Raw genomic sequence first — 25,426 nt, 5'->3', positions numbered from 1 at the left:
GCTGGATCCTCAGGGCAGCAGCCCTGGGAATGTAATGCCCCTGTGCTGCCACCCAGCCTCCTTCCCCTGTCAAGTTAGCTGAGGTCTGGGTGAGGCTGGTCATTACCTGCCCATGCAATGGAGCATGCAGGGAGAGGGACCTGTCACCCCAGGGGACACCCTGGGCATCACAGGAGCCTTTAACACCACTGCATGAGAGTGCATGGGAGCCTGAGTGCACACCAGAGAACACAAGAGTTTCAGGTACAAAAGCCACCCACACTGCCTGTTGCTTGACCCCAACCACCAGTATGGTACAGACAGAACTGTCAAGTGCTCTGGGATGGAAGGGACTTTTAAAGCTATCTAGTCCAACCCCACTGCAGTCAGCACAGACATCTGCAGCTAAGGCTGCTCAGAGCCCCAAACAACTTGACCTGAAATAGTTCCAAAGATCTATGGTTTGGAAGCTCCCTGGAAAAGAAGACCCCATGACCTCTCCGGACAGCCTGCTTCAGGACTCTGTCACACTCACAGTACAGTTTCTCCTCACGTAGAGGTGGAACTTCCTGTATTCCAGTTTGTACCCTTGTCCTATTAGCACAGGGCACCACTGAAGAGAGACTTCCTCTTGGCCCCTTCCTTCAGAAGGCCACCCAGCCTTCAGATATTTGTAAACATTAATAAGATCTCCTCTTAGTCTTCTCCAGAATCACTGAGCCAAATCATCAATGTAATGCCATCATGGAACCACTTATCCAGCTTGCCCAGCACTTTCTAGATGGATCCCATCCCTCAGGTGTGCTGATAAACCTCACGAACAGGAGCTGGTGGGCATGGCCAAGCCTACCTGTCAGTGGCTGCTGCTGTCCCAGGTCCCAGACGGTGACTCTCTTCCCCATGCCGCTGGCGAGGACACCATCTGCCGTGGGGTGGAACTGCAGCACATCCACTGCCCCCCCACACGGTCCGAGGGTCAGCCCCGAGCTGCAGGGCATGTCCTGGCCACTCTCAGGCAGACGCCACACCTTCACCTGCAGTCCCAGAGAGAGGTGATCAGGCCCCAGACGGGCAAGCTGGACCCAGCTGGGTGCCAGCTAGGCTTGCTGTTTCTCCAGGCTTTGATGCCGGAGGGTACCGAATGATTCCTCATTGTAGCTTGGTGGGATCAAAGCTGCTGGCATCTCAGGTGGGAGAGAGCTCATCCCTGGCTGACACCATCTGTCCCGCCCCCACAAGCTGGGGACATCCCTCACCACTCCCTGAGGATAGCACCCTCCTCCCCAGTTCCTCTTACTCCCGTTGCTCTGGCTCCATGGTGAGTCTCAGAGACATGCCAGGAGACACTGGGTGCCCTATTGAGACACCCAGAACCAAGCACTCACCATCTCATCAGCAGAGCCTGTAGCCAGCAGAAGCTGATCAAAGGGTGAGAAGTCAAAGTCTGTCACCACATCTGGAAGGAGAAGGGCAGCAGTTTATCCTCATCTTGCTCTTCCTGACACTGTGTCCCCCACCTTTGCTCTGCCCCAGCCTCATCTCATCCACACATGTGCAGGCAGGAGCAGGCACCAAAGCATTTGAGAGCAGCTCAGCTTTGCTGCAAGGGCCTGAACCCCTCCATGCTGTCCATCAGGGTCTTGTACTCAGTGGGCATGGGAGTCCTGAAGGGTGGTGTCCTACCACTGCGTCCCCATCTAACCCAACACCACCCAGGCTTGGCTGCGATTTCAGCACACACATGCCCAGGAGGCCCAGGGAGAAGCAGGAACAGCACAAGGGCATCTGTGCTGGCCCAGATGGCAGCGAGCAAGGGGTGACAAGGGTCCCTTTGTGATGCCCCAGCTTGGCGTGCATGCTACAGGGCTGCTGCCTGTGGCTGCGATGGCAGGGCCCCGCGGGAGGGAGGCTGACACCATCGGCAGCAGCCCCACGGATGCATTTGGCAGGCTCAGGAAAGTAGGTCACTGTGTACTTTTCCGCTTCCAGGAGGCTGCGGAGAGACAGGCCCCGGGGGCAGGAGAAGCGAGCAGCTCGTTCCGCTGCCTTCGCCCCAGGAGGAGAGCAAACCCTGCCCCATTCCAGAGGCGTTGCTTCAAAGGCTCCCTCTAAAGCTCACTGCCAGCCCTTGATGTTGGGCTGGCTCCCTGTGCACCCCTCTGGCACCCCACGGCAGCAGCGCAGCTCACTGGATCACTTGCCAGTGTGGTGCAGCTCCACATGCCCAGCTCACCATGCCCACTAGGGCAGGGACCCAGCCTGGGGGAGAAGCACAGGCTGGGCACGCTATGCCATCCTGCAGCCATGCCAAGGCACTGCGCACCAGGACCAGTTCCCACTGTGCTGCTCTGGAGCACTTTTTGGGAGAAATGGGTCGTCAAGTGCTCCTTGGGCTGGCACTGCTGCTCCAGCACCAGAAAAAGGGCACCCTGGGCTCCCCAACACTCTGTCTGTGTGCCCAGGTAGGAGGCAAGACCCTCATCCATGCAGCATGAGCTCCTTTGCAAGTGACAATGTTGCCAGCCACCTTGCTCTGCCTTCACCGGAGCTTCTCAGGGTGACATGGCTGCCAGTCTGGCCTGTTCTTCCTGTCACTAGAGCTGAGTACACCCATGATGATGCCATCCCCAGCTCCTCTGTCAGCCAGGCACTGACAGTGAGTAACATGAGAAGGGTGTGCTGGGTGAATAGCATGAGCAAGAGCTACATAACCAGACCTTGCTGCAGCTCAAGACAGGAAGGGACATGGATCAAGTCATCTCCTTAGAAAAGCCCAGCCTGGCAGAGCCCGGCATGGTCAGTGTGACTGCAGCTGGAATGTGCACTTGCACAAGTGATACCTGCCAGGGTCACCCTGCCCTGGGTGATGGTCTCTGCGTACAAGCCAGAGCAGAGTCAGCAGACATTCAGCTCACCTGAGTGGCAGCAGAGCTGAGAGACAGTCCTCTTGCCTCCATCTCCACACTCCAGTGGCACAATGCCCAGCACACCTGCAGGACAGGACACAGGAGCAGTTCACAGACCCACCCATGATGCTCCCAGGAACCCCCACAGTAGGACACAGCTTGAGGGCATCCAGCTTTGCCACACAAACCGAGAGGTGCAGAATTGTCAGCACCTTTGGAAGAGCACTCAGAGAAAGCCTCCTTCACTTGCCTCCTAGGGTCTATGGAGCTGACCCAGCCCCACAGGGACAGGTCCATTCCACCTGCCTGCAACTGCAGAGGGGCTGGACTAGATGACCCTTAAAGGTCTCTTCAACCCAAACTGTTTAGTGATCCCTTTGCGCCTCACCTGTTGCCTCAGCATTGAAGGCAATCCAGCGGCAGCTGGCCTTCACGTGGTTCCCATGGGATGTGATGGAGCCTGCTCGGATCCCCCCAATCCAGGCCTGGGATAGAAAGGGAAAAAATCCACATCAGGAGATGTCTCTGTTTCGGAGGAGCTTGACACCATGGCCAGAGCATGGCTGGAGGGGAGGCAATGAAGCACTGGCAGAGCATTACCATAGACCTTCAGCTCCCGTACTGATGGATGTGGCATTACCTGGAGACTGCAGACATCATCTGGATCATGATGGAGGCACATTTTGGGGCCCTGTCCTCTGGGAGGGCTGGAGCAACATGGCTGTTCATGGTCACTGAACAGAAGTGCAGCCCCCTTGCTGGGGTGGTGGGCTTTGGGCTAGCTTCATCAGGCATGGGAAACAGGACCATCCCAGCTCCCAGTGCTGCCTCTCACCAAAACTCCCGGTCCTCAGCTCTCCCATGGTGGGAAGGGCTCAGAGGACCTTAGGATAAAGGGGAATTTGGGAATTTGGGAAGGGACAAAGGCTCTTGGGCTGCAAAGCAGCAAACCACCAGGCTGTGGAGTGTGGACACACAGCCAAAGAACTTCATTACAGCTCCAAACCCAGAATTCCACTTTGTGGCATTCCCATTACTGCTCCAAGGTACACGCGGAGCACTGGGACACCCCATGTCAGCTGGATCTGCTCCAGGTGATACAGACATCTGTCTGCCGACAGGAGCTCCACTTGAGCCCAGGGCCAAGTCCAACCCTTGAGCAAAGGCAGTGGCAGGCGTTTTAATGGCTGCTACCATGCCTGTATGCCCGCTGGTGGCCACCAGCATCCCACCCGTGTGTGGAGTGCTGGAAAGAGACCTCACAAACAGGACAGAGCTCTCTGCAGGGAAGGGAGCTGCATGTGCAGCCCTGTAAGGACAGAACCCCAGGTTTCCTCTCCTTGCACAGCTTCCTTTTGAGGGCTGCCAGAGAGCAGCAGTTCCTGCAGCACTTCCTCTGGTCCTTGTCACAGCAGCCTGCTCAGCGGCAGGCCTCTTAACCCTTCTCCTGCCGGAGGGTTGGTTCTTCTCCCTGCACTCAGCAGGGGGGTGAGCCAGGGGCTGCAGTGGGGACGGGGAACAGGTCTGGAGCATGAGCAAGAGCCAGAGGGAAGGGCCCCAAAATCCTCTATCACCCTGCAATGGTCCCTCAGTGAGGGGTGTCACAAGCCACATCTGGCCCCCAGCTTCCAGGGGTACACGCAAGGACCCCTGTAGCGAGGTTTGGCAGAGAGGCTACTGAGCTGCTCCATCCTGGCAGCGCAACATCCCTGCACGTCGGCAGGAGCCCCCAGGGAAGTGATCCTGCCCACAGCGTGCCAGGGCAGCTACTGAAAGTTACAGCACCGTCCAGGCTCCATCCCCAAAGCAAGCTGCAAGCTTTCAGGGGCCCTCTGCCAGCAGAGCCCTGCAGACGCTCCCTGGAGGGGAGAAGCTGCTCAGACGAGATCCCTCGTGTTTATACCACGCCTCCTGATCCGGCCAGGTCAAGTGTCTGCCTCAGCCTCTGTAAACAAGCTGCTCTGCTCGGCTGGGGACAGGAGCAGTGCTTCCCGCTGTGACACCTGAGATGGGTTTAGAGACAGAACGTCCATCTGCTGCCTCCTGCCCTGCAGAGCTGGGTGATGTGGCCTTGCTTGCTGGGCACATGTTTCACGCCTGGATGGGAAATGCCTTTGGAGGGGACACCTCCCATGTGCCAAGCCTGGCGTAGGCTGCCAGACGCAGAGCAGATGTCTTCCCATGCAGCAGGGCAAAAGTACATTGTCCTTCAGTGCCCCACAGACCTCCTCAACACAGGAACCAACACCAGTGCAGTGGTGACAGGGACATCCCTGCCTGATAGTTGCCGTAACCTCCCCACAATGGGCATGCCAACACCCACACTGCACAGATCCGCATCCTGGGCTGGCTGTTGGCAGCAACTCCTCTGCGCTGAGGTTCACAGCCAAATGCTTGGCTGGCTGAGACTGTGGGGACATGCCACCTGCTCTGTAGACACATTGAGCCTCTGTCATGCCACAGAGATGGTGGGACGCCCAAGGCTAGGTACAATGACAGGGACTTATCACGTCTCCTCCTTACAGCTGAGGCTCAGGAGTATGTGTTGGGTGCTTACCAGGTCTGCAGAAGCATGTGAGCATAGGGTGGGCAAGTCTGGGAGGTTACAAGGAAGGAGAGCAGTGACATCCAAGGGCTGAGAGATTACTATTTATCTGGCTTAGTGGTCCCCCACTTTCCAAAGGTGGCATGACAAAGAGGTTGTAGCAGCACCATCTGTCCAGCCTGAGCCCTCCACTTCTGGCCACATGGCCTATGCTGGAGAGCACTAGCTTCCTGCACCTGCATGCCAGCCCAGCACAACTGGTAACCAGAGCAGCCTGCACAAGGTGACTGGCTCATGCTGTCCCTTCCCCATGTGGGACCATCCCCAGCAAGGACCCTGCTCCAGCTATGCCAGCACCCCATGGGCTGGGAGTCACAGATGCAGGATCCCACCACCCACCTCCACCACGTCAGAGCAGCAATAACCTTGCTCATGTGGAGATACTTGATGAAGGGTGTCCGACTCAGGGAGCCCCTGGAAAGGCTACGTGTCCTGGTCACATTCCCTGATGTGTCTCACTCAGCACGACCCACCCTGATCCAGTATCCCTGCCCTTGCCTTGCCTGATCTGCAGATGACAGGGATCTGTGGGAGTGCCCTGGCCAAGCTCCACAGCCTGGGGAAGAGCAGGGCAGCACCGCCTGCTGCTGGCACCATGTGCCAAGATGGATCACAATGCTTGGCATGGCTAGGGCTAGTTATTTGTGGGCCAGAGGCTAGAGCTGATCACCACCTGTCCTTGTGCTGCCTAGTGAGACCCACTAGACCTGCCTGACGTTGGCAATGCCAAGGTCTGCGGCTGGCAGGCAGGGTGATAGAGCTCAACACCGTCCCGCAGGGCCTCGGCGCTTCCTCTTTGCCTGCGGAAGTGGGGTGCAAGGAGCAGGGCTCAGAATTTCATGCTCGGGGTGTGTGTTTCCCCAGCTGTCATGGGCAAGCCAGTGCTGCCTGTGGAGGGCTGGGCACCAGTGAGGTACTCAGCCAGTCTGGGATGGTAGGCAGCATGAACTGGAGCCAGCTGCCTGTGCCTGCCGTGCCCAGCCAGGGTCTCGCAGCAGGAGGGGCAAAGCCTGGCTCCCTTCTGCCACGGGGATGCCCACTGCAAGTCAACAGCACCGGCTGCACCGGAGCTGCTCGCGGCTCCGGAGACGACCTGAAGGCTCCCGGCAGTCCCGTGGCATGGAGGCGCTGTCAACACTGGGCCGGGAAGCGGCGGGTGCCAAGGAGGGGCCGCCCAGGCGACGCTGCCAACCCGCGACTATGCCCTATGGGGGTAACGCAGGCACGGCCCCGTTGTACCAGCGGTACGGCTGCAACGGGACCAAATACGGCGCCTTGCCGGGGCCGCCCCACTCCATCCCGACCCCACCGACCCCGCATCACTCGCCCGGTCCCGGGAGGCGGGGAGCGTCCCGCGGCTCTCACCTCCCTGCGAGGCATCCGGGCCTCGGTGTGCCGGAACTTGGACGCCTTGAAGCGGTTCATGGTGCTCCGGTTGCAGCGCACCGAGCCCAGCCCAGCTCCGCCGATCCGCCCGCCCCGGGGCTGCCGCCGGCCACGCCCCTGGACACGCCCTTGCTCGTTAGCCTCGCCCCTCCGCGCTGGGCACGGCCCCGCCAAACCCTTGCCCCACGTGTGTCGGGGCCAGAGTCCCACGGGGTAGGGTAGCGGCCCCCGGCACCCTGCTAAGAGCCAACCCCCAAGAGTTGAAACCTCCCAGGGGTGACCATCCTGGAGGATGCAGACCCACCACTGCCAGAGATTTGGGGTCGCCAGACCCATGGTTGCCACCACCTGCAGGTTGTGACCTTCTACTGTCACCCAAATGTTCCGCTGGAGACAAGGGTGATTGCTCCTTTGGGATCCAAACTGGGATAATGGGAGGCTTCCAGTCCCATGGGCTCAGTATCCTTGGTATTTCCATGGCCTTTGCCACATGCAAAGGCTGCTGAGAGGAAAGCTGGATCTGAGCCCACTGAGGCCTCAGGGCCTGGCCATGGCATCATCCACGACAGTGCAACTCTGTCCTTCCCTGCCACCCAGGCTGTATGTGTGGCGACAGCAGACAGGATCTGGCACATCCCCCTCACGGCTCAGTGCCGCTGCCATGTCCTCCCACACAGTGCAGAGCTGAGCTAAGCTGCTGAGGAGTGTTGCAAAGCAGCAGCCCTGGCAACGCAGGCAGCAGAGAAACGCACTCTGCATGAGCTCCCCCTCCGTGGAGAAAAGCTCCTTCCCTCGGCGCAGGCGGTGCTCTGGCACAGCCACTCCGGGTTTGGAAAAGCCTCTACTGCACAGAATCACAGAACAGCGTGGGTTGGAAAAGACCTTTAAGCTCACTGAGTCTAACCATTAACCCAGCACTGCCAGGTCACCACGAAACCACGTCCCTCAGCACAGCATCCGCACAGCTTTGAAACCTCTCCAGGGATAGGGGGTCCACTGCTGCCCTAGGCAGCCTGGATCAGGCCTCCACATCCCTTTGAGGCAGAAATTGTTCCTCATGTCCAACTCCAACCTCCTCTGGTACAACTTGAGGCCATTTCCTTTTATCCAGGTGTATGTTCCTTGGGAGAAAGGAGCAACCCCCACCTGGGTCTAACCCCCTTCCAGGTAGCTGGTAGAGAGCCAGAAGGTCTCCCTGACAAGACTCATGCTCTAGACTGTTCATCAGCTTCACTGCCTTTCTCTGGCCCCGCTCCAGATCCTCAACGTCCTTGGAGTGACAGGCTCAAAACTAAACCCAGTACTCAAGCTGCGGCCTCACCAGTGCTGAGTACAGGGGAACGGTCCCTGCCCAGGTCCGGCTGGCCACATTATTGCAGATCCGAGGCAGGATGCCGGTGGCCTCCGTGGCCACCCGAGTACAGCTTTCCAGCCACAATTCCCGCACCGAGGCAGGAGAATAGCCCTCAGAATACCCCATGGAACCACCGATCCCGCTGCAAAGCCAAGGTCCGGCTGCCGTATCCCCTCTGGAGACAAGTGTCGCGGGGCTCGGCTGCACCGCAAGCAGCTGCCGAGGACCACACCAAGCTCTCCGCTCAGCACGGACCCAGCCAACCCCTCCCGCCGCGCCGCGCCGCGCATGGGCAGCCTTGGGGCGCGGTGCCGGCATTGCGCATGCGCACCGCGCCCCCCGCTCCGCCCGCAGCGCCGCACATGCGCAGCGCTGGCCGCGGACCAAGATGGCAGCCGGCAGCTCGGCGCGCTGGCTCGGGGCGGCCGCTGCCGTCGCCGCTGCCCGGAGCCGCGGGCCTGGGGAGAGGCGGCTGCCGCTCGTCTGGCTCGTCCGTGGGCTCAGCCTCCCGCCGCCGCACCGCGCCACCGCCGCCCGCCGCCTCCTGCCGCTCTGCGCCGGGCTCTGCGCGGCGGGTGAGCTGGGAAAGGAGGAGGCGGCGGCGGCGGGCTGGGGCGGGCCGTGGCCAGCCGCGGGCTGGTGTGACGGGGCTGGATGGGGAACAGTCGCCTTCCACCAGTCTTGTCCCTCCTCCCGCCCTTGGCGGCGGTGGCCCGGCCGTCACCGCTGCTCTGCCCTCACAGCGGCTCCTCTGCCTTCCTCTCCCGCAGGTACGAAGCGCGCTGCCGCCGCCGCCGCTGCCTCCTCCTTTCACAGCAGCGCCGGGGCCCGGTCCAAGGAGGACTATTACCAGGTGCTCGGAGTGCCCCGCACCGCCACGCAGAAGGAGATCAAGAAGGCCTACTACCAGGCACGTGCGGCCGCGGGGAGCCGGTCGCGGGGGACGGGAGGCCGAGGGCCGGGGCCTGCAGCTTCTCTTGTGCAGGGTTTGAAGCCCCCCCGGGACCGCATTGCTCTGGAGACAAGGGGAGGGGGCGGTGGAAAGTCTCAGCACGTGGGCTGGGATCTCCTCAAAAGCGTGGCTTGCCTGGGCCTCCTCTCAGGCCTCCCTGCAGAAGGCCCTGGGGTTGCTGTGATTCCTCACATTGGCCTTCAGCTCCCTAAAATAAAGATGATGAGATGTCAGGCTCTGCCCGACACCTGAGGTACGCTAAAGGAAATTATCTCTGTCTCTAATAGTTTGGGTTTTGTTGTGTAGCTGGCAAAGAAGTACCACCCTGATACAAACAAGGATGACCCTAAAGCTAAAGAGAAGTTCTCCCAGCTGGCAGAAGCCTACGAGGTAATGTGCAGGATCGTATTGTCATGAAGAAGGAGGCAGGATTGGAGCGTGTATGGGGGGAAACATGTCTTGTGTGCATTGCTTGTGAGACCGTGCCTGTCTTGTGATGGCTTGGGCGTGAGTGTTTCTGTCTGCAGAAAATGATCTACCCCCAGTATCTGGTTTAGCTGGATGTGTTTTGGGCTTTTGCAGTTTGTGCTCTCTCCCAGCAGGGAGTGACTGGTGTAAGTTGTAAACTGGTGAGATGTTGTTTTCCTCACGGTGAGCTGAGAGGTATCGGAGCAGCAGCAGCTTTTCAGTAATTCAAATGCTGCTCAGAGCTGACGGTGGTAGGAAGGCTGGAGAATATGGGCTTGTTCTGGTCATGCCAGGAGCCCAGAGTTCTGAGAGATGGGTGACAGACACAGGCTGCCCAGTTCCTGGGCATCCAGGGATCCATATTTGTACTGATGGCACTACTGTTTTGCCTCGAAGGTGCTAAGTGATGAGGTGAAGCGGAAGCAGTACGACGCGTACGGCACAGCGAGTTTCGAGGCTGGCGCAACTGGCTCTGGCACTGGTGCTGGGCAGCAGTACTGGAGCAGTGGTCCCTCCATCGACCCAGAGGAGCTGTTCAAGAAGATCTTTGGAGAGTTCTCAGGATCCTCTTTTGGCGATTTTCAGAATGTCTTTGACCAGCCTCAGGAGGTAAGAAATGTGTTTATTTTCCAGGTAGTGGGCTGAAAGTGAGAAATGAAAGAGAAAAGATGGAGAGGGATAGTGGCCTGTCACAGACCACTCCAGGAGGCAGCTGAAGCAAAGGATTTGCTTCTGGAAGCATCAGAACGTGAGTGTCCTGTTGTGCAGGTAGGAGAATTACTGCTCCCTAGGATCAAGCAATCGAGCGAGAGGAAATGGCCTCAAATCGTGCCTGCAAGAGGATGTTCCAAGAACATGTGGCCATGGCACTTTGGGATATAGTTTAAGGGGAAAGCTGATGTTGGGTCAGTGATTGGACTTTCTCATCTTAGAGGGCTTTTCCAGCCAAAACAGTTCCATGATTTTGTGGTTCTATATGATTGGTGAGCTGTGTAGCTACATTCTCCACTCCTTCAGATAGAATATTCTTCTGTGCTTCAGCTGTTTCTGGTGGTGTTTACTGACAGCAGCTGGTCCTGCCCCACGCTTCCAGGCTTGCAGTCACCTTTTCTGCTGTATGCCCATCTACATGGGCCTGCTTTGATCTGTAATACTACAAACCACAGCACACCTTTGAGCCATAAACTGAGCCTTCCAGCCTTAGGTTTTGCAGCTTAATTGGCTTCATGTTGCAACTTAATTTGCTTCATTTTGCAGTGGAGCCCATAATAAAACAAGTGTAGTGTTCTTTTGCACTGCAGCTAAAAGCTCCTGTGGCTATTGACAGTGCTGGTTCCTATGCTGCCTTCAGAACCCCGCTTGGGATATGGTGCTTCTGGCTTTACTGAAAATGGCCTTTTGGTTACAGAGTTCTGTGCAGTCACCTTTACTGGTGGCTGCCTTGGTAAATGAAGGCTTTATTGAGGAAAAGCAGGTACATCATTGGGACTGACAGCTTCTCCCCCACCTGCTGCTGCCTTCCTGTTAAAGCTTTTAGAAATAGAAAGGGTTTCCCTGAAAGCAGGAGCACACTTCTGTTTTTCTCCTTTCTTTGCTAATTTAAAATCTGAATTCTGCTGCAGTTGCTGTTCAGATTGATTTAGTCATCATTCTTGTAATGTCTGCCATCCTTCTGTACTCATTTTTTACTTATACAGGACAGGTCATTGCCTCCTTGAGCAAGAGTGGGTTGTGCATCCATTCCTTTTTTTCCCCTCGGGTGTATTTGAAGCATTTCTTGATGAGTGCACGAAGAAGAGTGTGACTAGCAGGTCAAGGGAGGTTCTCCTCCCATTCTGCTCTGCCCCAGTAGGGCCACAGCTGGAGGCCTGGGTCCAGTTCTGGGCTGCCCAGTTGAAGAGAGACAGGGACTTAGTGGAGAGAGTCCACAGTGCAGGCTATGAAGATGCTGAGGTGCCTGGAAGCATCTCTGAGGAGGAAAGGCTGAGAGCTCTGGGGCTGTCGAACCTGGAGAAGAGCAGCCTCATAGGGGATCTGATCAGTGCTCAGCAAGAGCTAAAGGCTGGGGGACAAGAGGCTGAGGCTAGACTCTTGTCAGTGGTGCCCAGTGATGGGACAAGGGGCAGTGTGCACAAACTGGAGCCCAGGAGGTTCCCTCTGAACAGGAGGAGAAACTTGTTTGGTGTGAGGGTGCTGGAGCCCTGGAGCAGCCTGCCCAGAGAGATTGTGAAGTCTGGAGAGATCCCACACCCACCTGGCCATGGTGATCCTGGGCAAGCTGCTGTGGGTGCCCTGCTTTAGCAGGGTGGTTGGACTGGATGATCTCCAGATGCACCATGCTGGGATTCTGTGATGTTGGGCTAAACCAGTCTGCTTAAGACACTGTCATATATCCACTTCAGATCCTCATTCTTGTTTCCTCTGCAGTACATCATGGAACTGACATTTACCCAAGCTGCAAAAGGTGTCAACAAAGAGATTGTGGTGAACATCAACGACTCCTGTGAGCGATGCCATGGTAAAGGACATGAACCTGGCACCAAGTCACAGCGCTGTCACTACTGCAATGGCACTGGCATGGTAAGTGCCTTTAAAGGCACAGGTCCTGCTGTACTTTGTCTTATTTGGGCCAGTTGGGCCCTTCCACAGGGATAAACTAGCACTACAGTTATCAGCCTGTGCTGGGTGACACCAAGTCAGCCTGGGCTTGATGTTAGTAGGCACGAGGAAGATTTTCTTTGTATTGCAGTAGTGCCCTGCCCAGCTAAAAGCACTGCCCTTCAGACCTGATCAGCTGGTGGTGTCCTATCACAGTAAAGCCTAGAGATAGAAAGTGGTGTTTCCCTTCCCACAAGACTCACAGTAGTACTGGTTCTTGGTGGAAAGTGGAATGTGGTGGAAGTCAGATTTGGTCCAGCTTCTTGGCAACAGCATCCTCTCAATTTCTGAGCCAGAGTTCTGCTCTGTGTCTTGCTGAGAGGTATCTCTGTCCTCTTGGGTTCTGTGTGCCATTAGAAGGACTCAGTTGTGCTGGGCCAGTCCCTGACAGTGCTCTGGGGCAGTGTAAGGCACCACCTCACAGTCAGTGTGTCCACGGCCTATGTTTTCCTCCCCAGGAGACCATAAACACCGGCCCTTTCGTGATGCGGTCGACGTGCCGGCGGTGCGGCGGTCGCGGCTCCATCATAACCACGCCGTGTGTAGTGTGCCGAGGAACAGGGCAAACCAAGCAGAGGAAGACAGTGATGGTTCCTGTGCCAGCTGGTTAGTGCTGCACTCTCTTAAATAACCATCATGATGTACTTCCACTTGGCCTACAGCAAGGCACTAGCCTCCAAACCATGGTTGGGTCCTGCCACATGGGAACGAGAGAGCTTGACCATTGTAGGGGTAGTAATGACAGGAACTTTCTGGCCTTTGGTGTGAATGTCAGCTTTGCCCTTCCTGAGCTAAGGTTCTAGTTCTTACATGGAGCCTTCTAAGCAGCTTTTGAAGAATGAAACTTCCCAGGTTTTGTTGTGTTGGATTTTCATCTGTCCTTGCTAAATCCTGGAGAGAGGGTGGGAATCTGGAAAGCCCAGCTTGGCTTAGTGCTGATGCTTTTCCTCAGCAGAGAGGATAAAATGAGTGGTGGGGTTGAAGACTTGCTTCTTTGAGACCATCCTGCATGAACAGCCTGTCCTTTTCCTGCAGCTTGTGAAGGCTGCCACAGTATCCCTTAGGATGAGCCATGTCCCTAAAGAATTCTGTAGGGACTGAAGCAATGAGCCTGCTTGGGGCGTAGTGATCACCTCAGAGGTGTGAACCTGTGCTAAGTCATCCTTCCCTTGGCCACAGCACCTATGGAGAGCATTGCTCTGCTGCCTGCTGCTAGGTCTTGTGCCTTGTGCCTCTGGATGTGCAGGTCCTGTGGTGGTGGCCACCTTTTGGTGACGGCAGGAGCTGTGGGTACTCGAGTGGATTCTAATGCAAGGTGACATTTCCTCTTTCTTTCCTGGCTGCAGGCGTTGAGGATGGGCAGACAGTTCGGATGCCTGTGGGGAGGAAGGAGATTTTCATTACATTCAGGGTAGGTATTGTTGTGTTCTTGGCCTTTCCCCCCATTGAAGTTGGCTTCTTGTTCCCCAAGTGCCTGGGAGGTGCCTGAGTGAGTGGGGATAGAGTGGGAAGAAAGAGCTATCCCTTGGAACAGCTGAGGGAACATGATCCACCTGAACTTTCTGAGGTCATTACAGGACATGATCACTGTAATGAGTGGTATAAGGGTCAGTCTACTTGGCAAGAATTGTGCTGCTTGTTCAGGATGAGGCCCTTAAGCAGCCTGCATTAGAAGGCAGAGTAGACTGCTGATACCTTGGGTCTTTGCCTTGGTAAGGTGAAGGAGCCGTCTGCTCACCCAGGTGGGAGCAGGGAGGGCTGCAGGAATGCCCATGAGAGGCTGGCTGATGTGGTGTCCTTGTGCAGACAGACATGTAGTGCTGCTTAGCCATGTTCTGTAGCTGAGGCCCTCTTTAGGCTTTCTGTCACTGTAGTCTCTGTCAAGGAGATTTTTTTTTCAGTGCTTTTTTTGTGGAACAGGAAGATTTTTTTCTCTTCTTGCTCATGAGATTGCTGCAAAGGTGCTCGCCTCCCTCTCCCCTTCTGGCTTTCCCTTGCTCAAGGTACTGGGCAAGGCAGTGTCTCCTCTGTCTGCAGCATCAGCACCTGCAGGGTTTGGGGAGTTGCTGAGGCAGGGAGCAGACCTCCTCCCGAGCCTCTGGCTAATTGTGGTTAGATCAGGATCTGTGTTTTCCTACGAAACTGAACACTTCCTAACCCTGCAGTAAAGGGTCTGACTACACAATTCTGATATGTTTTCATCTGAGGACTTTCAAAGCAGCTTACCAGGAGAGTGTTGTGGTGCTGTGCTGACTTCTCGTTGGAACTGCTTGCCTTCTAGGTTCAGAAAAGTTCTGTGTTCAGAAGGAATGGAGCAGATATCCACTCAGACCTCCTCATTTCCATAGCACAGGCTGTTCTGGGAGGCACAGCCAGGTGTCAAGGCTTGTATGAGACAATCAATATCACAGTGAGTACCATGCTGAGGAAGAGCTTGGGCACAGATCTGTGTGGGGTGGTAGAGGTGCTGCAAAGCTTCTAAGTCTGCCAGCATTACGATCCAGGCTTCTTCAGGACTGAGTGTGGGGAGTTTGTGCCCTGCTGGTGTGTGGGGATTGGTGAGGTGCTGGACAAATCCAACCCATGGTCAGATTGTGAAAAGTTCTTCACTTGCTCCTTCAAAAGTTTTTCCACCCTTCCTGACTCTGATTGTGTTCAGATGTGTGGATACACTATCTTGGCCATCCTACTCGGAAGCTTGCTGGAAAAGCAGTTAATTTTGCTAGACATGCAATTACTACCTAAATGGTTAACCAGGAGTAACAGCTGTGACCCCTCTGTGCTGACAGATACCCCCTGGTATTCAGCCAGACCAGAAAATCCGAATGAGTGGGAAAGGCATCCCCAGGGTGAACAGTTATGGCTATGGAGACCACTACATTCACATCAAGATTAAAGTTCCACAGTAAGTAGAGCTAACAGCAGTGTCCCTGAAAGCTTGACCTTCTCCAAAAAAACCCACTGTTCAGGAAGACTTCGTGGACATTCTTTAGGAGCTCATCAGTTTCTCACTCTGCTTTTCATTCTAATGCAAAGCAGACTTTGTTTTCGTTTGGTGATTCCATTTGGCAGCCCAGCTCTGCAAATCCTGATCCCTGTCCATACAGGACTGGTTCTACCTTGTGGTTGGTGATTCCACCTGGAGCCTGGTGATGTCAATTAAATGTTCCAGGTTTTAACGCCTCTGTGCTCTCACACCTCCGGCCTAAAGGAATCAAACTCCTTGAGTGTTGCTTTTCAGACTGCTTGGCCACTCTTGGCTCCAGTGGGGAAGGAAACCTTTTAGCTTGTGTTGCTGTCCTCACTAAGAGAGTTTGTTTCCTGAGCTCTCCCCACCAGATGTGTGTCCTGCTGCAGCTCCACACAGCTCTTCTCAGCACTTCTGAGTACTTTGGTGTTCACTGCAGTTGGTGAACTCGCTGGTATCTCTCCTCTGGCACTGGCATTTGTGCTTTGTGGTTGGCCCATTTTAAGAACACTTTGGGCATATCGATCTTGTGCTTCAGACACAAAGATGATCAGAGGGCTGGAACACATCTTCTGTGAGGACAGGCTATGAGAGTTGGGGCTCTTCAGCCTGGAGAAGAGAAGGCTTCGAGGAAACCTTGTAGTAGCCTTCCAGTATCTGAAGGGAGTCTACAGGAGGGCTGGGGAGGGACTATTGACAACGACTTGTAATGACAGGATGAGGAGTAATGAGTTTGCACTGGCAGAGGGGAGATTTAAAGTGGCTGTTAGGAAGAAGTTCTTTACAGTGAGGGTAGTGAAACACTGGAACAGGTTTCCCTGGAGGTTGTGGCTGCTTCCTCCCTGGAGGTGTTCAAGGCCAGGTTGGATGAGGCCCTGAGCAACCTGTTTTAGTGGGAGGTGGCCCTGCCTATGGCAGGGGGTTGGAACTGGATGATCTTTGAGATCACTTCCAGCCTAAACAATTCTGTGATTCAGTAGCTGCCGCTGGTGTGCTGCTGGAGAAGATTGAGAGGGTTTGTAGTTACACCTGCCCCATAGCCACCACCTCTGTTTGGACCTGCAGGAGGCTGACAGATCGCCAGAGAGCCTTAATGATGAGCTACGCCGAGGACGAGGCGGATGTGGACGGCACAGTGAACGGGGTCACAAACACAGCATCGGGTGAGTGGTGGGAACTGGCTCTGCCTCCCGATGGAGCTGGCTTCCTGGGGAGAAGGGGGAGCCAGGGACACCTTGAGACAGTCTGGCAGCACAACCTGCCTGCCGTGGAAGTAGTTACAGTGTCAGGTTAATAGGCTGCAGCACAAAGCAAGGAGGCAGCCTCTGCCCAGAGAGTCTCACTCCAGTACTCGCTGGGCAAACCTGCATGAATGGAAGGGGTGTTGAGGTTGTAGGGGTGCTGACAGGCTGGGGGCAGGTCTTGCTGTGCTGATGAAAGCCTTCTGCTCCCTGCATTTACTCCTGCGCCGGGAGTAACTTGTAGCAGAGAGAGAAAAGAGAAGGTGTCTCAGGCCACAGCTGATCGGTCCTGGCTCTGCCCACAGTGAGAGAGTCACTCTGAAGGGGAGTGCTCCTGCCAGGGCTGCTCTCAGACATGCTCTGTGCACACGGGGAACCTGGGGTAGGAGTGGTCACTGGTGGTAAGGGTTGGCTCTAGCCAGTAGCGGTGTCCTGTGTGATGGAGGGTGTGAGGTCACTGGGGGCTCTGTAGAGCTGTCTGCTCAGCTCCAGATGAAATTCTGATTCAGCAGTTACATGGTTTTGGGGGCAAGGTGCCTGGCACCAGTAGCAGCTAAAGGTCAAACATGGTGGAACAGTGAGCTTTGTCTTTCACTGCTGGGAAGCCGTTTTCAGTCTGTCCATATTGCAACAGTGAATTTATAGCCAGCTGGATTTCTCTCTGTGCTTGAAAGCAGAAAGGGCATTATGACTGCATACAGCCAGGCAAAGGTGACAGTCTTTCAAAGCTCGTAAAAGATCCCAAGAACTCAGGTCCTCACACATGACAAAGCCTGAGCAATATAGGCAGGAGTTGGCTTAGTGGAAGGCAGCACCCACCAAATACTTAGCAGTGTTCTGCTCCATAACACAGCAGTATCTTTTTCACTGAGGATAACCACTAAAGGACAGCTTTAGGGAGAGAGCTCCAAGCACAAAACTTTCATTCCAGCTTTTTAAAGACACTTCTTTTTAGAGACAGTCCAGGTGTGAAGCAGCATCATCTCCAGATGATGAAACAGCACCAGCTGTGTGTGGCACAGGGACAGGCTGTGGCTGGCAGCTGTCCTTGTTCTGGAAGCAGAAATGCCCTGCGTGAATGGGGGCGGATCCTGCCTCAGGCCTTGGGATTTCCTACCATTGCATCAGTCTGAGCCTGCCTATCAGCACGGGGAGGACTGGAGTCGGTGCTCTATGTGTGCAGAGGGCTTGGGCAGCACGCAGGGGGCTGGCTGTTGATGGTTTGCTGAGAAAAAGCAGATTATCAAAGGTCTCCCTTGTTCTTGCTGTCCCTCTGCAGGGACGAACCACTTCTCAGGACCCGTTTGTGCAGGAAAACTCTGCTCATTGCTGCCCAGAAAGATTCCTTATCTGAAGCACTTGGGAGTCTTTTTCATTCCAGCCCAAGCTAATTTTCTCCTTGACACTGTTGCATTCTTTGCCATTCCCTGAATCAGGCTCCTGGCACAGTTCCATACTGCTTTGCTCTCGCAGATCAAGATACTGGAACAGGCTGCCCAGAGATGTGGTTGAGGCCCCATCCCTGGAGGCATCCAAGGTCAAACTTGATGCCACCCTGAGCAACCTGATCTAATTGGAGATGTCCTTTCTCACTGCGTGGGGGTTGACCAGGATCACCTTGGAGGGTCCCTTCCAAGTGCATGCATTCTGTGGTCACAGCAGCACTGTGAAACAGGAGGAGAGACTGTTCCAGGGGCTAGCACTACACCATTCCTGTCGCGAGAAGTCGTGGCTGGCTGTGGCCAAGCTGACAACTTCATTTTAGTCAGGCTGAATTCCAAGCACTTGTTTCCAAAGCCTGTAGGATCCCTGCCTCGATGGTGCAGCACAAGAATTCCCTGGTCAGTCGGAGGGCTGGGGAGAGGGGAAGGGAAGGGCATTACCTGGGTTTGTGGTTGCCTTTTCCATTTCTGGGCCCAGGCCAGTAGTCCAGTACTGTGGCTTGCTGGCAGATGCAGGCAAAAAGTGCTGCTCTGACCGTTCCCCATCTAAACTCAGGTACTGACAGGACATGGGGGAATGGAGTGAAGCTGGAGATGGGTAGGTTCAGGGTGGACGTGAGGAGGAAGTTTTTCACCATGAGTGTGGTGAGAGCCTGGAATGGGTTGCCCAGGGAGGTGGTTGAGGCCCTGTCCCTGGAGGTGTTTAAGGCCAAGCTGGCTGAGGCTCTGGCCAGCTTGATCTAGAGCGGGGTGTCCCTGCCCATGGCAGGGGGGGTTGGAACTAGATGATCCTTGTGGTCCCTTCCAACCCTGACTGATTCTAAACTGACCCTGTCAGCTGGCCAGGGATGCTGTTACCAGTGGAAGGTGTGTCTGACTGCAGCCCTTTGCTGTTTGTGTTCAGGTGGAAGGGCCAAGGCTAGTGCTGGCGCAGGCGGGGATAGGCCTGAGGCTGAGGAGAACAAGGAGGGATTCCTCTCCAAACTTAAGAAAATGTTTAGCTCCTGACACCCCATCCGAGGTAGGAGGCCTCTTGTCTTTTTTTGTCGTCTTTCCCCCATGCTGGGCACAATTTGCACTTCTTGGGAGGTAGAAGCAGCACAAAAGCAGAGCATCGCTTCTCAGCCTCAGGCCTTCCAGCCTTGCTGTGAAAAGCTCTAGCTGTCTCCTGGGACCTGCAGCAAAGCACCAGGGACTGAACTGCAGAGGTGCAGGCTAGAAGAGTGCTGGACCAATCTTCTGAGTGGTTGCTGGCCTCCCCTTCCTTGTTCACTCCGTCTCTGCCAGATTCAAGGCACTTGAGGGCATTTCTCTTGGCCGGTAAAGCTGGGACAGGGCAGTTCTGCCAGCACAGAGCCTCTGATGCTGGTACCCTCAGACTGGACTTGTCCCCACCACAGTCTTAAAGCACCATGAGGGAATCAGTAAAGCTCAGCAAAGCCCCTGTCACAGGAACGAGCATGGTGTGCTCCTTCAGGGTGCCATTTAGTTGGTGTAGGCTGCTGTGAGTGAGGGCTGCAGGCAGTCACTGGCGTCCTGGCTTGCAGAGACTCCCAGCTTGCCTATGCTGCGTGACTGCCAGTGTGGCAGAGGAGGTGCTCTCTTAGGCCAGTTCTGTCAGGAAACAGGAAAACTTCTTGCTTGCTTCAACCACAGGGAAGCGGTCTACTGGAAACTAAGAGCCAGCAGCAGCTCGTCTGTGCAGCCCGGAGTGAACCTTTCTGGCAGCAGGCTCTGGAGAGCAAAGGACATCAGGCAGCAGCAGCGTGAGAGTCCTGCTGGAGAGGCTAAAGGCACTGAGGCACCAGCCAGCACCACCCTACCAAACCCACCCACAACCTAGGAGATGGTAACAAAGGAGAATGGCAAGAGTGTGGCTCTTTCGAGGCTGCTGCTGCTGGAAGATTTATTTGGTAAACGTTGAAATGTTCTTTAGAGTCAAAAGCCCGGGGGGGAGGGGAGTTGTGTGAAATAAAACGGGCCCAGAGCAGTTTGCTGTGTGGAGTCCTTCCTGGCACTGCCTGCTCCTTGCTCAGGTGCCCTTCTGAATGTAGATGTGCTGGGTCACTGTGCCACCAGTGCCCTTCTCCAGGATACTGGTGGGTGGGAGGTCTCCCTGGGGCTGGGACTCATCCAAGCCCAGCACTAGGCTGTAGTCCTCCTGAGTCTCTGCAGAGAGCAGCCCCTAAAGCTGTGCTTTGCCTCAGGTTTGCCTGCCCTCCCCCCCCCCCCGACTTAACTAATTTAAAGTTACCACACAGCTGCTGTTGTCGCTTCTGAGTGGGTAGAAGATCATCACCAAGCCCTGTGCCAGTTTGGGACAAAGTCTTTTATTACCTTAGTACAACACCCATAGCATAAAGGATTGGTCAAAGATACATGTGTGAGATAGAAGTGGCTGGCTCCTTCCAGCCAGTGAGTGTGTTTGTGGTTCCTGCAGCCTCTGCTGCTGTTAGTGCTTCTGTGCAGGTCCCACCAGCCCGACCAGGGAAAGCAGGAGCTGCTCTAGGCTTGCCCTTCCTGATTTGCTGAAATAAAGCACACATTGCCTCCTGATTAAATCTGTCTGTAAAGTGACTCTGTATCCATGTAAATAAGATTGACTTCATAAAGATATTTAACACCTGCTGTGCCTCCCTGCCTTGTCTGTCACACCCTGTCCCACCCCCGTCCCCGTGGCAGGAACAAAGGTCTGCTGTGGGATGAGGAGAGGGCTACATGTCCTGAGCCTCTCTGGTAGACATTAAGCACAGACTGCCAAACACCAGGGCAAACCCTTAAGCATGGTGTGTGGAAGGAGCTTTATAAGCAAGTCCTAAATCCTAAACTTGGAGCAACCTGGTCTAGTGGAAAGTGTCCCTAGACTAAATGATCTTTAAGGTCCCTCTTAGCCCAAGCCCTGCCGGCTTGCAACAGTCTTGCAAAGGCATAACTCACAGGGCAGCAACTGAATGTAGCTCTTGGAGGCAAAGGACAGGCCAGCCCTGACTGGATTAGGCTGAGTTTTCACTTTCCACAGCACAGAAGCCTCTGCACGGTTCCCATGTGCTGCATTTCCAGGCATACTGCTCTGCCTGCTGGATCTGCTGTAGTGCCTGGAACTGGCCCACAGGAGAGCTTTAGTGTTTCTGTTTTCCTAGGAGCCTGCACTCATCGTGGAATGTCCACAGGTGTCTGCACACAAGGCCCTGCATTTTGGGGCCTACGAGTACCCAGCATCTACCCCAACACAGTGGTGCTGCAGGCTCAGAGCTGCCTCGGAAAGGTGATCCTAGAAAACAAGTCTCCACCATTAGCCTATGGCATGCAAAAACCCAGAATTGCCAAACACCTGCCTGAAGGAGGTGTGAAGGTAGAGCTCCCACCTGCCTGCACCTGTACAAGCTCTGTTGCCCTTGTTCTAGTGCTGGCCTAGTCTCAACCAGGCCACTGGTGCACTGTCATGGTCAGACCGTCACCAGCAGTGGGGCTTGGCACAGCTCACCTGGGTGCAGCAGAGGCTTGGGAGGAAGAGGGAGGGGAGGCTCAGAGGGCAGCCTTGTTGTCCACCACCCACTGGGAGAAGGTGCGGGCCTTGGGGTTGAGTTTCATGGTCAGGGCCACGTTGCGGTCTGGCTTCAGAGCATAGAAGCGGAACATGGCGCTCAGCTCATTGCTCCCTGGGCAGTCAGGGCTTGCATACTCCTCTGGTGACACCTGCAAAAAAAAGGCTTTGGGTGATAAACTTCCCATGGGGAGAGACTGCTGAGGCTGTTCTCCAGGTGCAGTGAGAAGGCATCAAGCTGGTGGTGTGGAAATCATGCCACACAGATGCTGAGGAGGTTGTTCTGTCTCTCTCCTGAGCCAGTCCTGCCCTGAAGCCACAGCCAAGGCAGGGCAGTGCCATTGAGCACTCTGCAGCCCTGCCTGGCAGACAAGAGCCTAGCTTGCCTTGGACCAGCACCTGGCTCCGATGCACAGCTGGCCTGGTTACAGGCTCGAGCATGCACCCTGCTCTCCCCAGACTAGAGCAGCTATGAGGGAGCCTTTCCCTACAGCAGGGCACAAGATGTGGCTGAGGGGTTCTAGAAACAGGCTGGAAAAGCTCTGAAGAGCCAGAGCAACCCAGGCTGCTCCAGCATCCACCCTTCTGCCTGAATCAAAGTGTGGATCTCTCTGCTTGTGCACTATGCTGGAGCTCAGGGAAAAGAGCCTCTTGTTTGTCTCTGGGAGAGCACATCCTGCGGAGAGCATTGGAGGTGCTTTGGTTCTCCTGAGATGTGCTTTGTTCCCAGAGCTCTCCAGCAAGCCACGGCAACACTCAGCAGCGGTATCAGCTGCCCCAGGGGAGCAGCATAGCCAAAACCCAAACAAGAAACAATAAGGAAGTCCTGGGGCACAAAGCAGTAGCACTGTAATGGTGACACAGCAAAGCCCTCAGGGTGGGGCGTGAAGCCGAGACCTGTTTTGCAGCTCCTCAGCCCTACCCAGTGACGGTCTGGTGCTCTTCTGGAGTCCTCCTGCTTCAGGTACCCCTCAGAGTCAGGCACAGACCTGCCCAGACACACCTGCACTTGCCAGAGGCACGAGTTCTCCCAGTGACAATACTAACAAAGCGGTGGTAGTGCCACATCAGAACCTCACAACACCCAGGGGACGCTGCCTACCTTGCTGGCTTCCACCGTCTTGCCCGTGTGCTGGGAGAGGACTGCGGCGTACTGTGCCGCGGTGAGCTTGCCGGTGCTCAGCCCGATCACCTGGCCTACGTACTGCTCTGGGGCCTTCAGCAGGGAAAGCACAATGGGCCCAAGGTCCTTCACCGACATCCCATCCATGGGGACGTCCCCCGTGGGCAGTGCTGCATGGGAGAGATTGGTTCAGGTCAGCCCAGTGAGAAGCACAGCAGCAGCAGCTTCCAGCATCCAGCCTCTCAACACAAGGTGAGGAAGAGCCTGGGGCACCTGCTACACTGGCACATCTGCAGCCCCACCTCTGACCTGCAGCATCCCAACTCCCTGCAAATGGGGTGCCCAGAGGCACTCTGGGATCTGCAGAGCAGCCCTCAGCACCAGAAAGAGGACCAGGATCTCATTTATTTCTTGCAGGCCACCAGAGGTCTGAAGGACCATAATGTAGCTGCACTGTGGCCAAGCTGGCACAGGCCTCTTACCCCCACCAGTCTGCAGCCCTGCTCTTTCCTCCACACCTCAGTGAACCTCTGCACAGTGGGAGCAGGTGAGAACTACCTGGAAAGCAAGAGGCCCCCTCTTACCTAGGACAAAAGTATCTCCCTGAGCAGCCTTCTGCGGCTTGAAGAATGAGAGGAAGTTCTCAAAGTAGAAGGGCAGTCGGATGGTCGTGGTGGGAACGCCAATCTTCTGGAAGTATTCCTGCACCTCACCTTTGCCATCAAAGTGGGGCACCTCCAGCTTGCCCCCTGTCAGCTGCTTCACGTTCTCCAGGCCGCTGTACACAACATGGTGCAGACCCAGGCGCTTTGACAGGTCGGCAAGACACTTCCCCTGGGCAAAGGGTGAAGCATGGGACACAAGGAGGGGCTCTCACCACCCCAGCACCCTCCCCTTCACTGCACTGGGCAGGAGTGCATGATCCAGCACGCAGCAGCTGAGCAAGCTCCTCTGGCACTGAGCCCTCAGCTGGAACCAGGCCTAAGCAGACACAGCCCAGAGGGAGCCGAGTCCTCTTCCTTACACTATCCTACACTACAAAGACCACACAGCCTCCAGCTTTGCTGCCAGCTCCTCGTCAAACCCGCAAATGCCAGCCCTAAACATCTGCAGGGACCAATATATCTGCCCTAATCTATCTTAGCTTTGCCTGCTGCCATCCAGGTGTGGCCACTACACCACCCTGGGAAATCTGGTAAACACTACCCTTGTGATTCCTGACACCACAGCACGTTTTGGCCCAGAGCTTCAAGCAAAAAGCTGCAGGACTGGGAAGCCTGGGGAGGCTCTGCAGGGCCAAGTCCTCCCACTTGTGCTACTCTGACTCCAGGGCAGTGCTCTCTGCCGTACCAAGGCTCATGGCACTTAACAGCTCCCTGAGGCACCAGATCCTAGAGCCGCACACCTGTGAGAGAACAAGGAACACATTTTCACTTTGAACTGGGACCTGGTTTGTTTGCAAGGCCTCAGGGCCTTTCTCGACTGGCCACTTGACCTGTCAGGGCTTCACCAGGAGCTGTCCCCATGACACCAAGCACCACAGAGCTGTCCCTCCATCCCCCGTGCCCAGGCCACATATTCCCACCTAAAGAAGCTCTGGTACCTGTGTGATTTCCTTCTCTTTGCTGCAGTGCTCCCAGAAGTTGGTTAGAATGAAGGCTCCATAAGCACCTGCCAAGGCCAGCTCCAGCGATGGGATGTCATCCTGATCTGCCTTCACCACCTCCGCTCCCTTCTGCTTCAGCGCCTTGGCCTCCTCCTTCATGGGGCTCCTCGTTACTGCCCGGACCCTGAAGGTCCCATCTTCCAGCAGGGCCTGGGCCACGGAGCCCCCCTGAGCTCCTGTGGGTGCAGAGCTCTGTTCAGAGCCTGTGCTCCACACGGGGCTGTGCTGATGAAGGGAGCTGAGGCTGCGAGGTGGAGCTGTCTGACCCTGCACCGTGGCACAAGGACCAAGTCTCTCCACCCCATCCTCCCAACCGCCCCTTCCCCGTGCTGCTGCTCCTGCCAGGCGGGCGCCTTCCAGCCCTGCTGAGTGCCCACAGCTGCCCAGAGCCCGGCTGCTCTGGAAGCCATCGATGGCCCTGCCCTTCTCTGCGGGCATCCCAATCCCCTCTCCCCAAGTTCGGGCACTGCCCGGCCCGACCCTGACCCTTCCTACAGGCCTGCGCCGGAGCCCGGCAGCCCCGGGGGGCTCTGGGAGGGTCGGCGGCCCCGTGGGCAACGGGCCGGGCCTTGCCCCGGGCACTCACCGGTTGCCCCGAACACCACGATCAGTTTTTTGGCAGCCATGAGGCAGCGCGGGCGGTCCCGGGGCTCTGCCAAAGCGAGAAGCACAGAAGTCAGGCAGGGCCTGGCTCCGCCGTGGCGCAGCCCAGCTCAAGAGGGCTTCCCCGGCCACGAGCCGAGACGGGGGGCGGGGGGGCCGGGCACGGACAGCTCAAGGGGCCCGATACAGCCATGCAGCCGTCGAGCAGAGACCAGGGACAGACCCCTCCGAAGGGCCAGCGGTGTCACGGGTCCACTCACCACGGTTCGGCTCTGCGCGGTTCCAGTCGCCTTAGTTCGGCCGGACACGACTGCGCGCCGCTCAGCGCCGCTCGCCTCGCTTCGACGGGACGCCGCTCAGCGCCGCTCGCCTCGCCTCGCCGGGACGCCGCTCAGCGCCGCTCGCCTCGCCTCGCCTCGACGGGACGCCGCTCAGCGCCGCTCTCCTCGCCTCGACGCCGCTCAGCACCGCGCTCTGCCTCCCGCCCCGCCCCGAGGCCGCTCTTTTACGTGCGCCTGGGCGGGGCGTGCC

The 25,426-nt window shown here is 56.2% G+C and overlaps 3 protein-coding genes across 5 annotated transcripts in view; 1 reads left to right on the top strand and 2 right to left on the bottom strand.

Moving 5' to 3' along the window:
* Positions 1–6,977, bottom strand: part of CORO7 (coronin 7) — a 37,498-nt gene extending 30,521 nt beyond the window's left edge. Inside the window, exons 1-5 of the mRNA XM_064153396.1 lie at positions 6,856–6,977; positions 3,274–3,370; positions 2,895–2,969; positions 1,365–1,435; positions 830–1,013 (exon numbers count right to left, since the gene is read on the bottom strand). Coding sequence (XP_064009466.1) covers positions 830–1,013; positions 1,365–1,435; positions 2,895–2,969; positions 3,274–3,370; positions 6,856–6,915 — 487 coding nt within the window. The 5' untranslated portion in view covers positions 6,916–6,977. The remainder of the gene's footprint in view (positions 1–829; positions 1,014–1,364; positions 1,436–2,894; positions 2,970–3,273; positions 3,371–6,855) is intronic.
* A 1,635-nt stretch (positions 6,978–8,612) lies between these two features.
* On the top strand, positions 8,613–20,585 carry DNAJA3 (DnaJ heat shock protein family (Hsp40) member A3). Of its 3 annotated transcripts, XM_064153392.1 has the most exons (12): positions 8,613–8,805; positions 9,001–9,140; positions 9,489–9,572; positions 10,047–10,259; positions 12,078–12,230; positions 12,767–12,914; positions 13,655–13,719; positions 14,590–14,718; positions 15,098–15,213; positions 16,342–16,439; positions 18,864–18,980; positions 19,616–20,585. In XM_064153392.1, the coding sequence occupies exons 1-11, from the start codon at positions 8,619–8,621 to the stop codon at positions 18,965–18,967; spliced, it is 1,437 nt and encodes a 478-aa protein (XP_064009462.1). In that variant the 5' UTR covers positions 8,613–8,618; the 3' UTR covers positions 18,968–18,980; positions 19,616–20,585. The 3 variants fall into 3 exon arrangements, with proteins under 3 accessions (XP_064009462.1, XP_064009463.1, XP_064009461.1); XM_064153393.1 differs by lacking the exon at positions 18,864–18,980; XM_064153391.1 differs by lacking the exons at positions 18,864–18,980; positions 19,616–20,585 and adding an exon at positions 17,797–18,255.
* NMRAL1 (NmrA like redox sensor 1) lies at positions 20,274–25,303 on the bottom strand. Its single transcript, XM_064153394.1, has 7 exons — positions 25,156–25,303; positions 24,879–24,944; positions 24,230–24,468; positions 23,211–23,460; positions 22,606–22,796; positions 21,444–21,655; positions 20,274–20,487 (listed from the first exon to the last, which is right to left on the bottom strand). The coding sequence occupies exons 2-6, from the start codon at positions 24,916–24,918 to the stop codon at positions 21,485–21,487; spliced, it is 891 nt and encodes a 296-aa protein (XP_064009464.1). The 5' UTR covers positions 24,919–24,944; positions 25,156–25,303; the 3' UTR covers positions 20,274–20,487; positions 21,444–21,484.
* Positions 25,304–25,426: the final 123 nt, after the last annotated feature.

The sequence above is a fragment of the Pogoniulus pusillus genome, chromosome 13 (genome assembly GCF_015220805.1).
Source record: "Pogoniulus pusillus isolate bPogPus1 chromosome 13, bPogPus1.pri, whole genome shotgun sequence".
In the NCBI taxonomy this organism is placed as follows: domain Eukaryota; kingdom Metazoa; phylum Chordata; class Aves; order Piciformes; family Lybiidae; genus Pogoniulus; species Pogoniulus pusillus.
This window is presented reverse-complemented; position numbering and strand designations above follow the sequence as displayed.

Coding starts and splice junctions, on each gene's coding strand:
- DNAJA3 (XM_064153391.1), top strand. CDS start 8,619: ATGGCAGCCGGCAGCTCGGCGCGCTGGCTCGGGGCGGCCGCTGCCGTC. Junction 9,141..9,488: donor TCAAGAAGGCCTACTACCAG/GCACGTGCGGCC, acceptor TTTGTTGTGTAG/CTGGCAAAGAAGTACCACCC. Junction 12,231..12,766: donor ACTGCAATGGCACTGGCATG/GTAAGTGCCTTT, acceptor TTTCCTCCCCAG/GAGACCATAAACACCGGCCC.
- NMRAL1 (XM_064153394.1), bottom strand. CDS start 24,918: ATGGCTGCCAAAAAACTGATCGTGGTGTTCGGGGCAACCG. Junction 24,469..24,878: donor CGTGGTGTTCGGGGCAACCG/GTGAGTGCCCGG, acceptor CTGCACCCACAG/GAGCTCAGGGGGGCTCCGTG. Junction 22,797..23,210: donor GGGAGATACTTTTGTCCTAG/GTAAGAGGGGGC, acceptor TCTCCCATGCAG/CACTGCCCACGGGGGACGTC.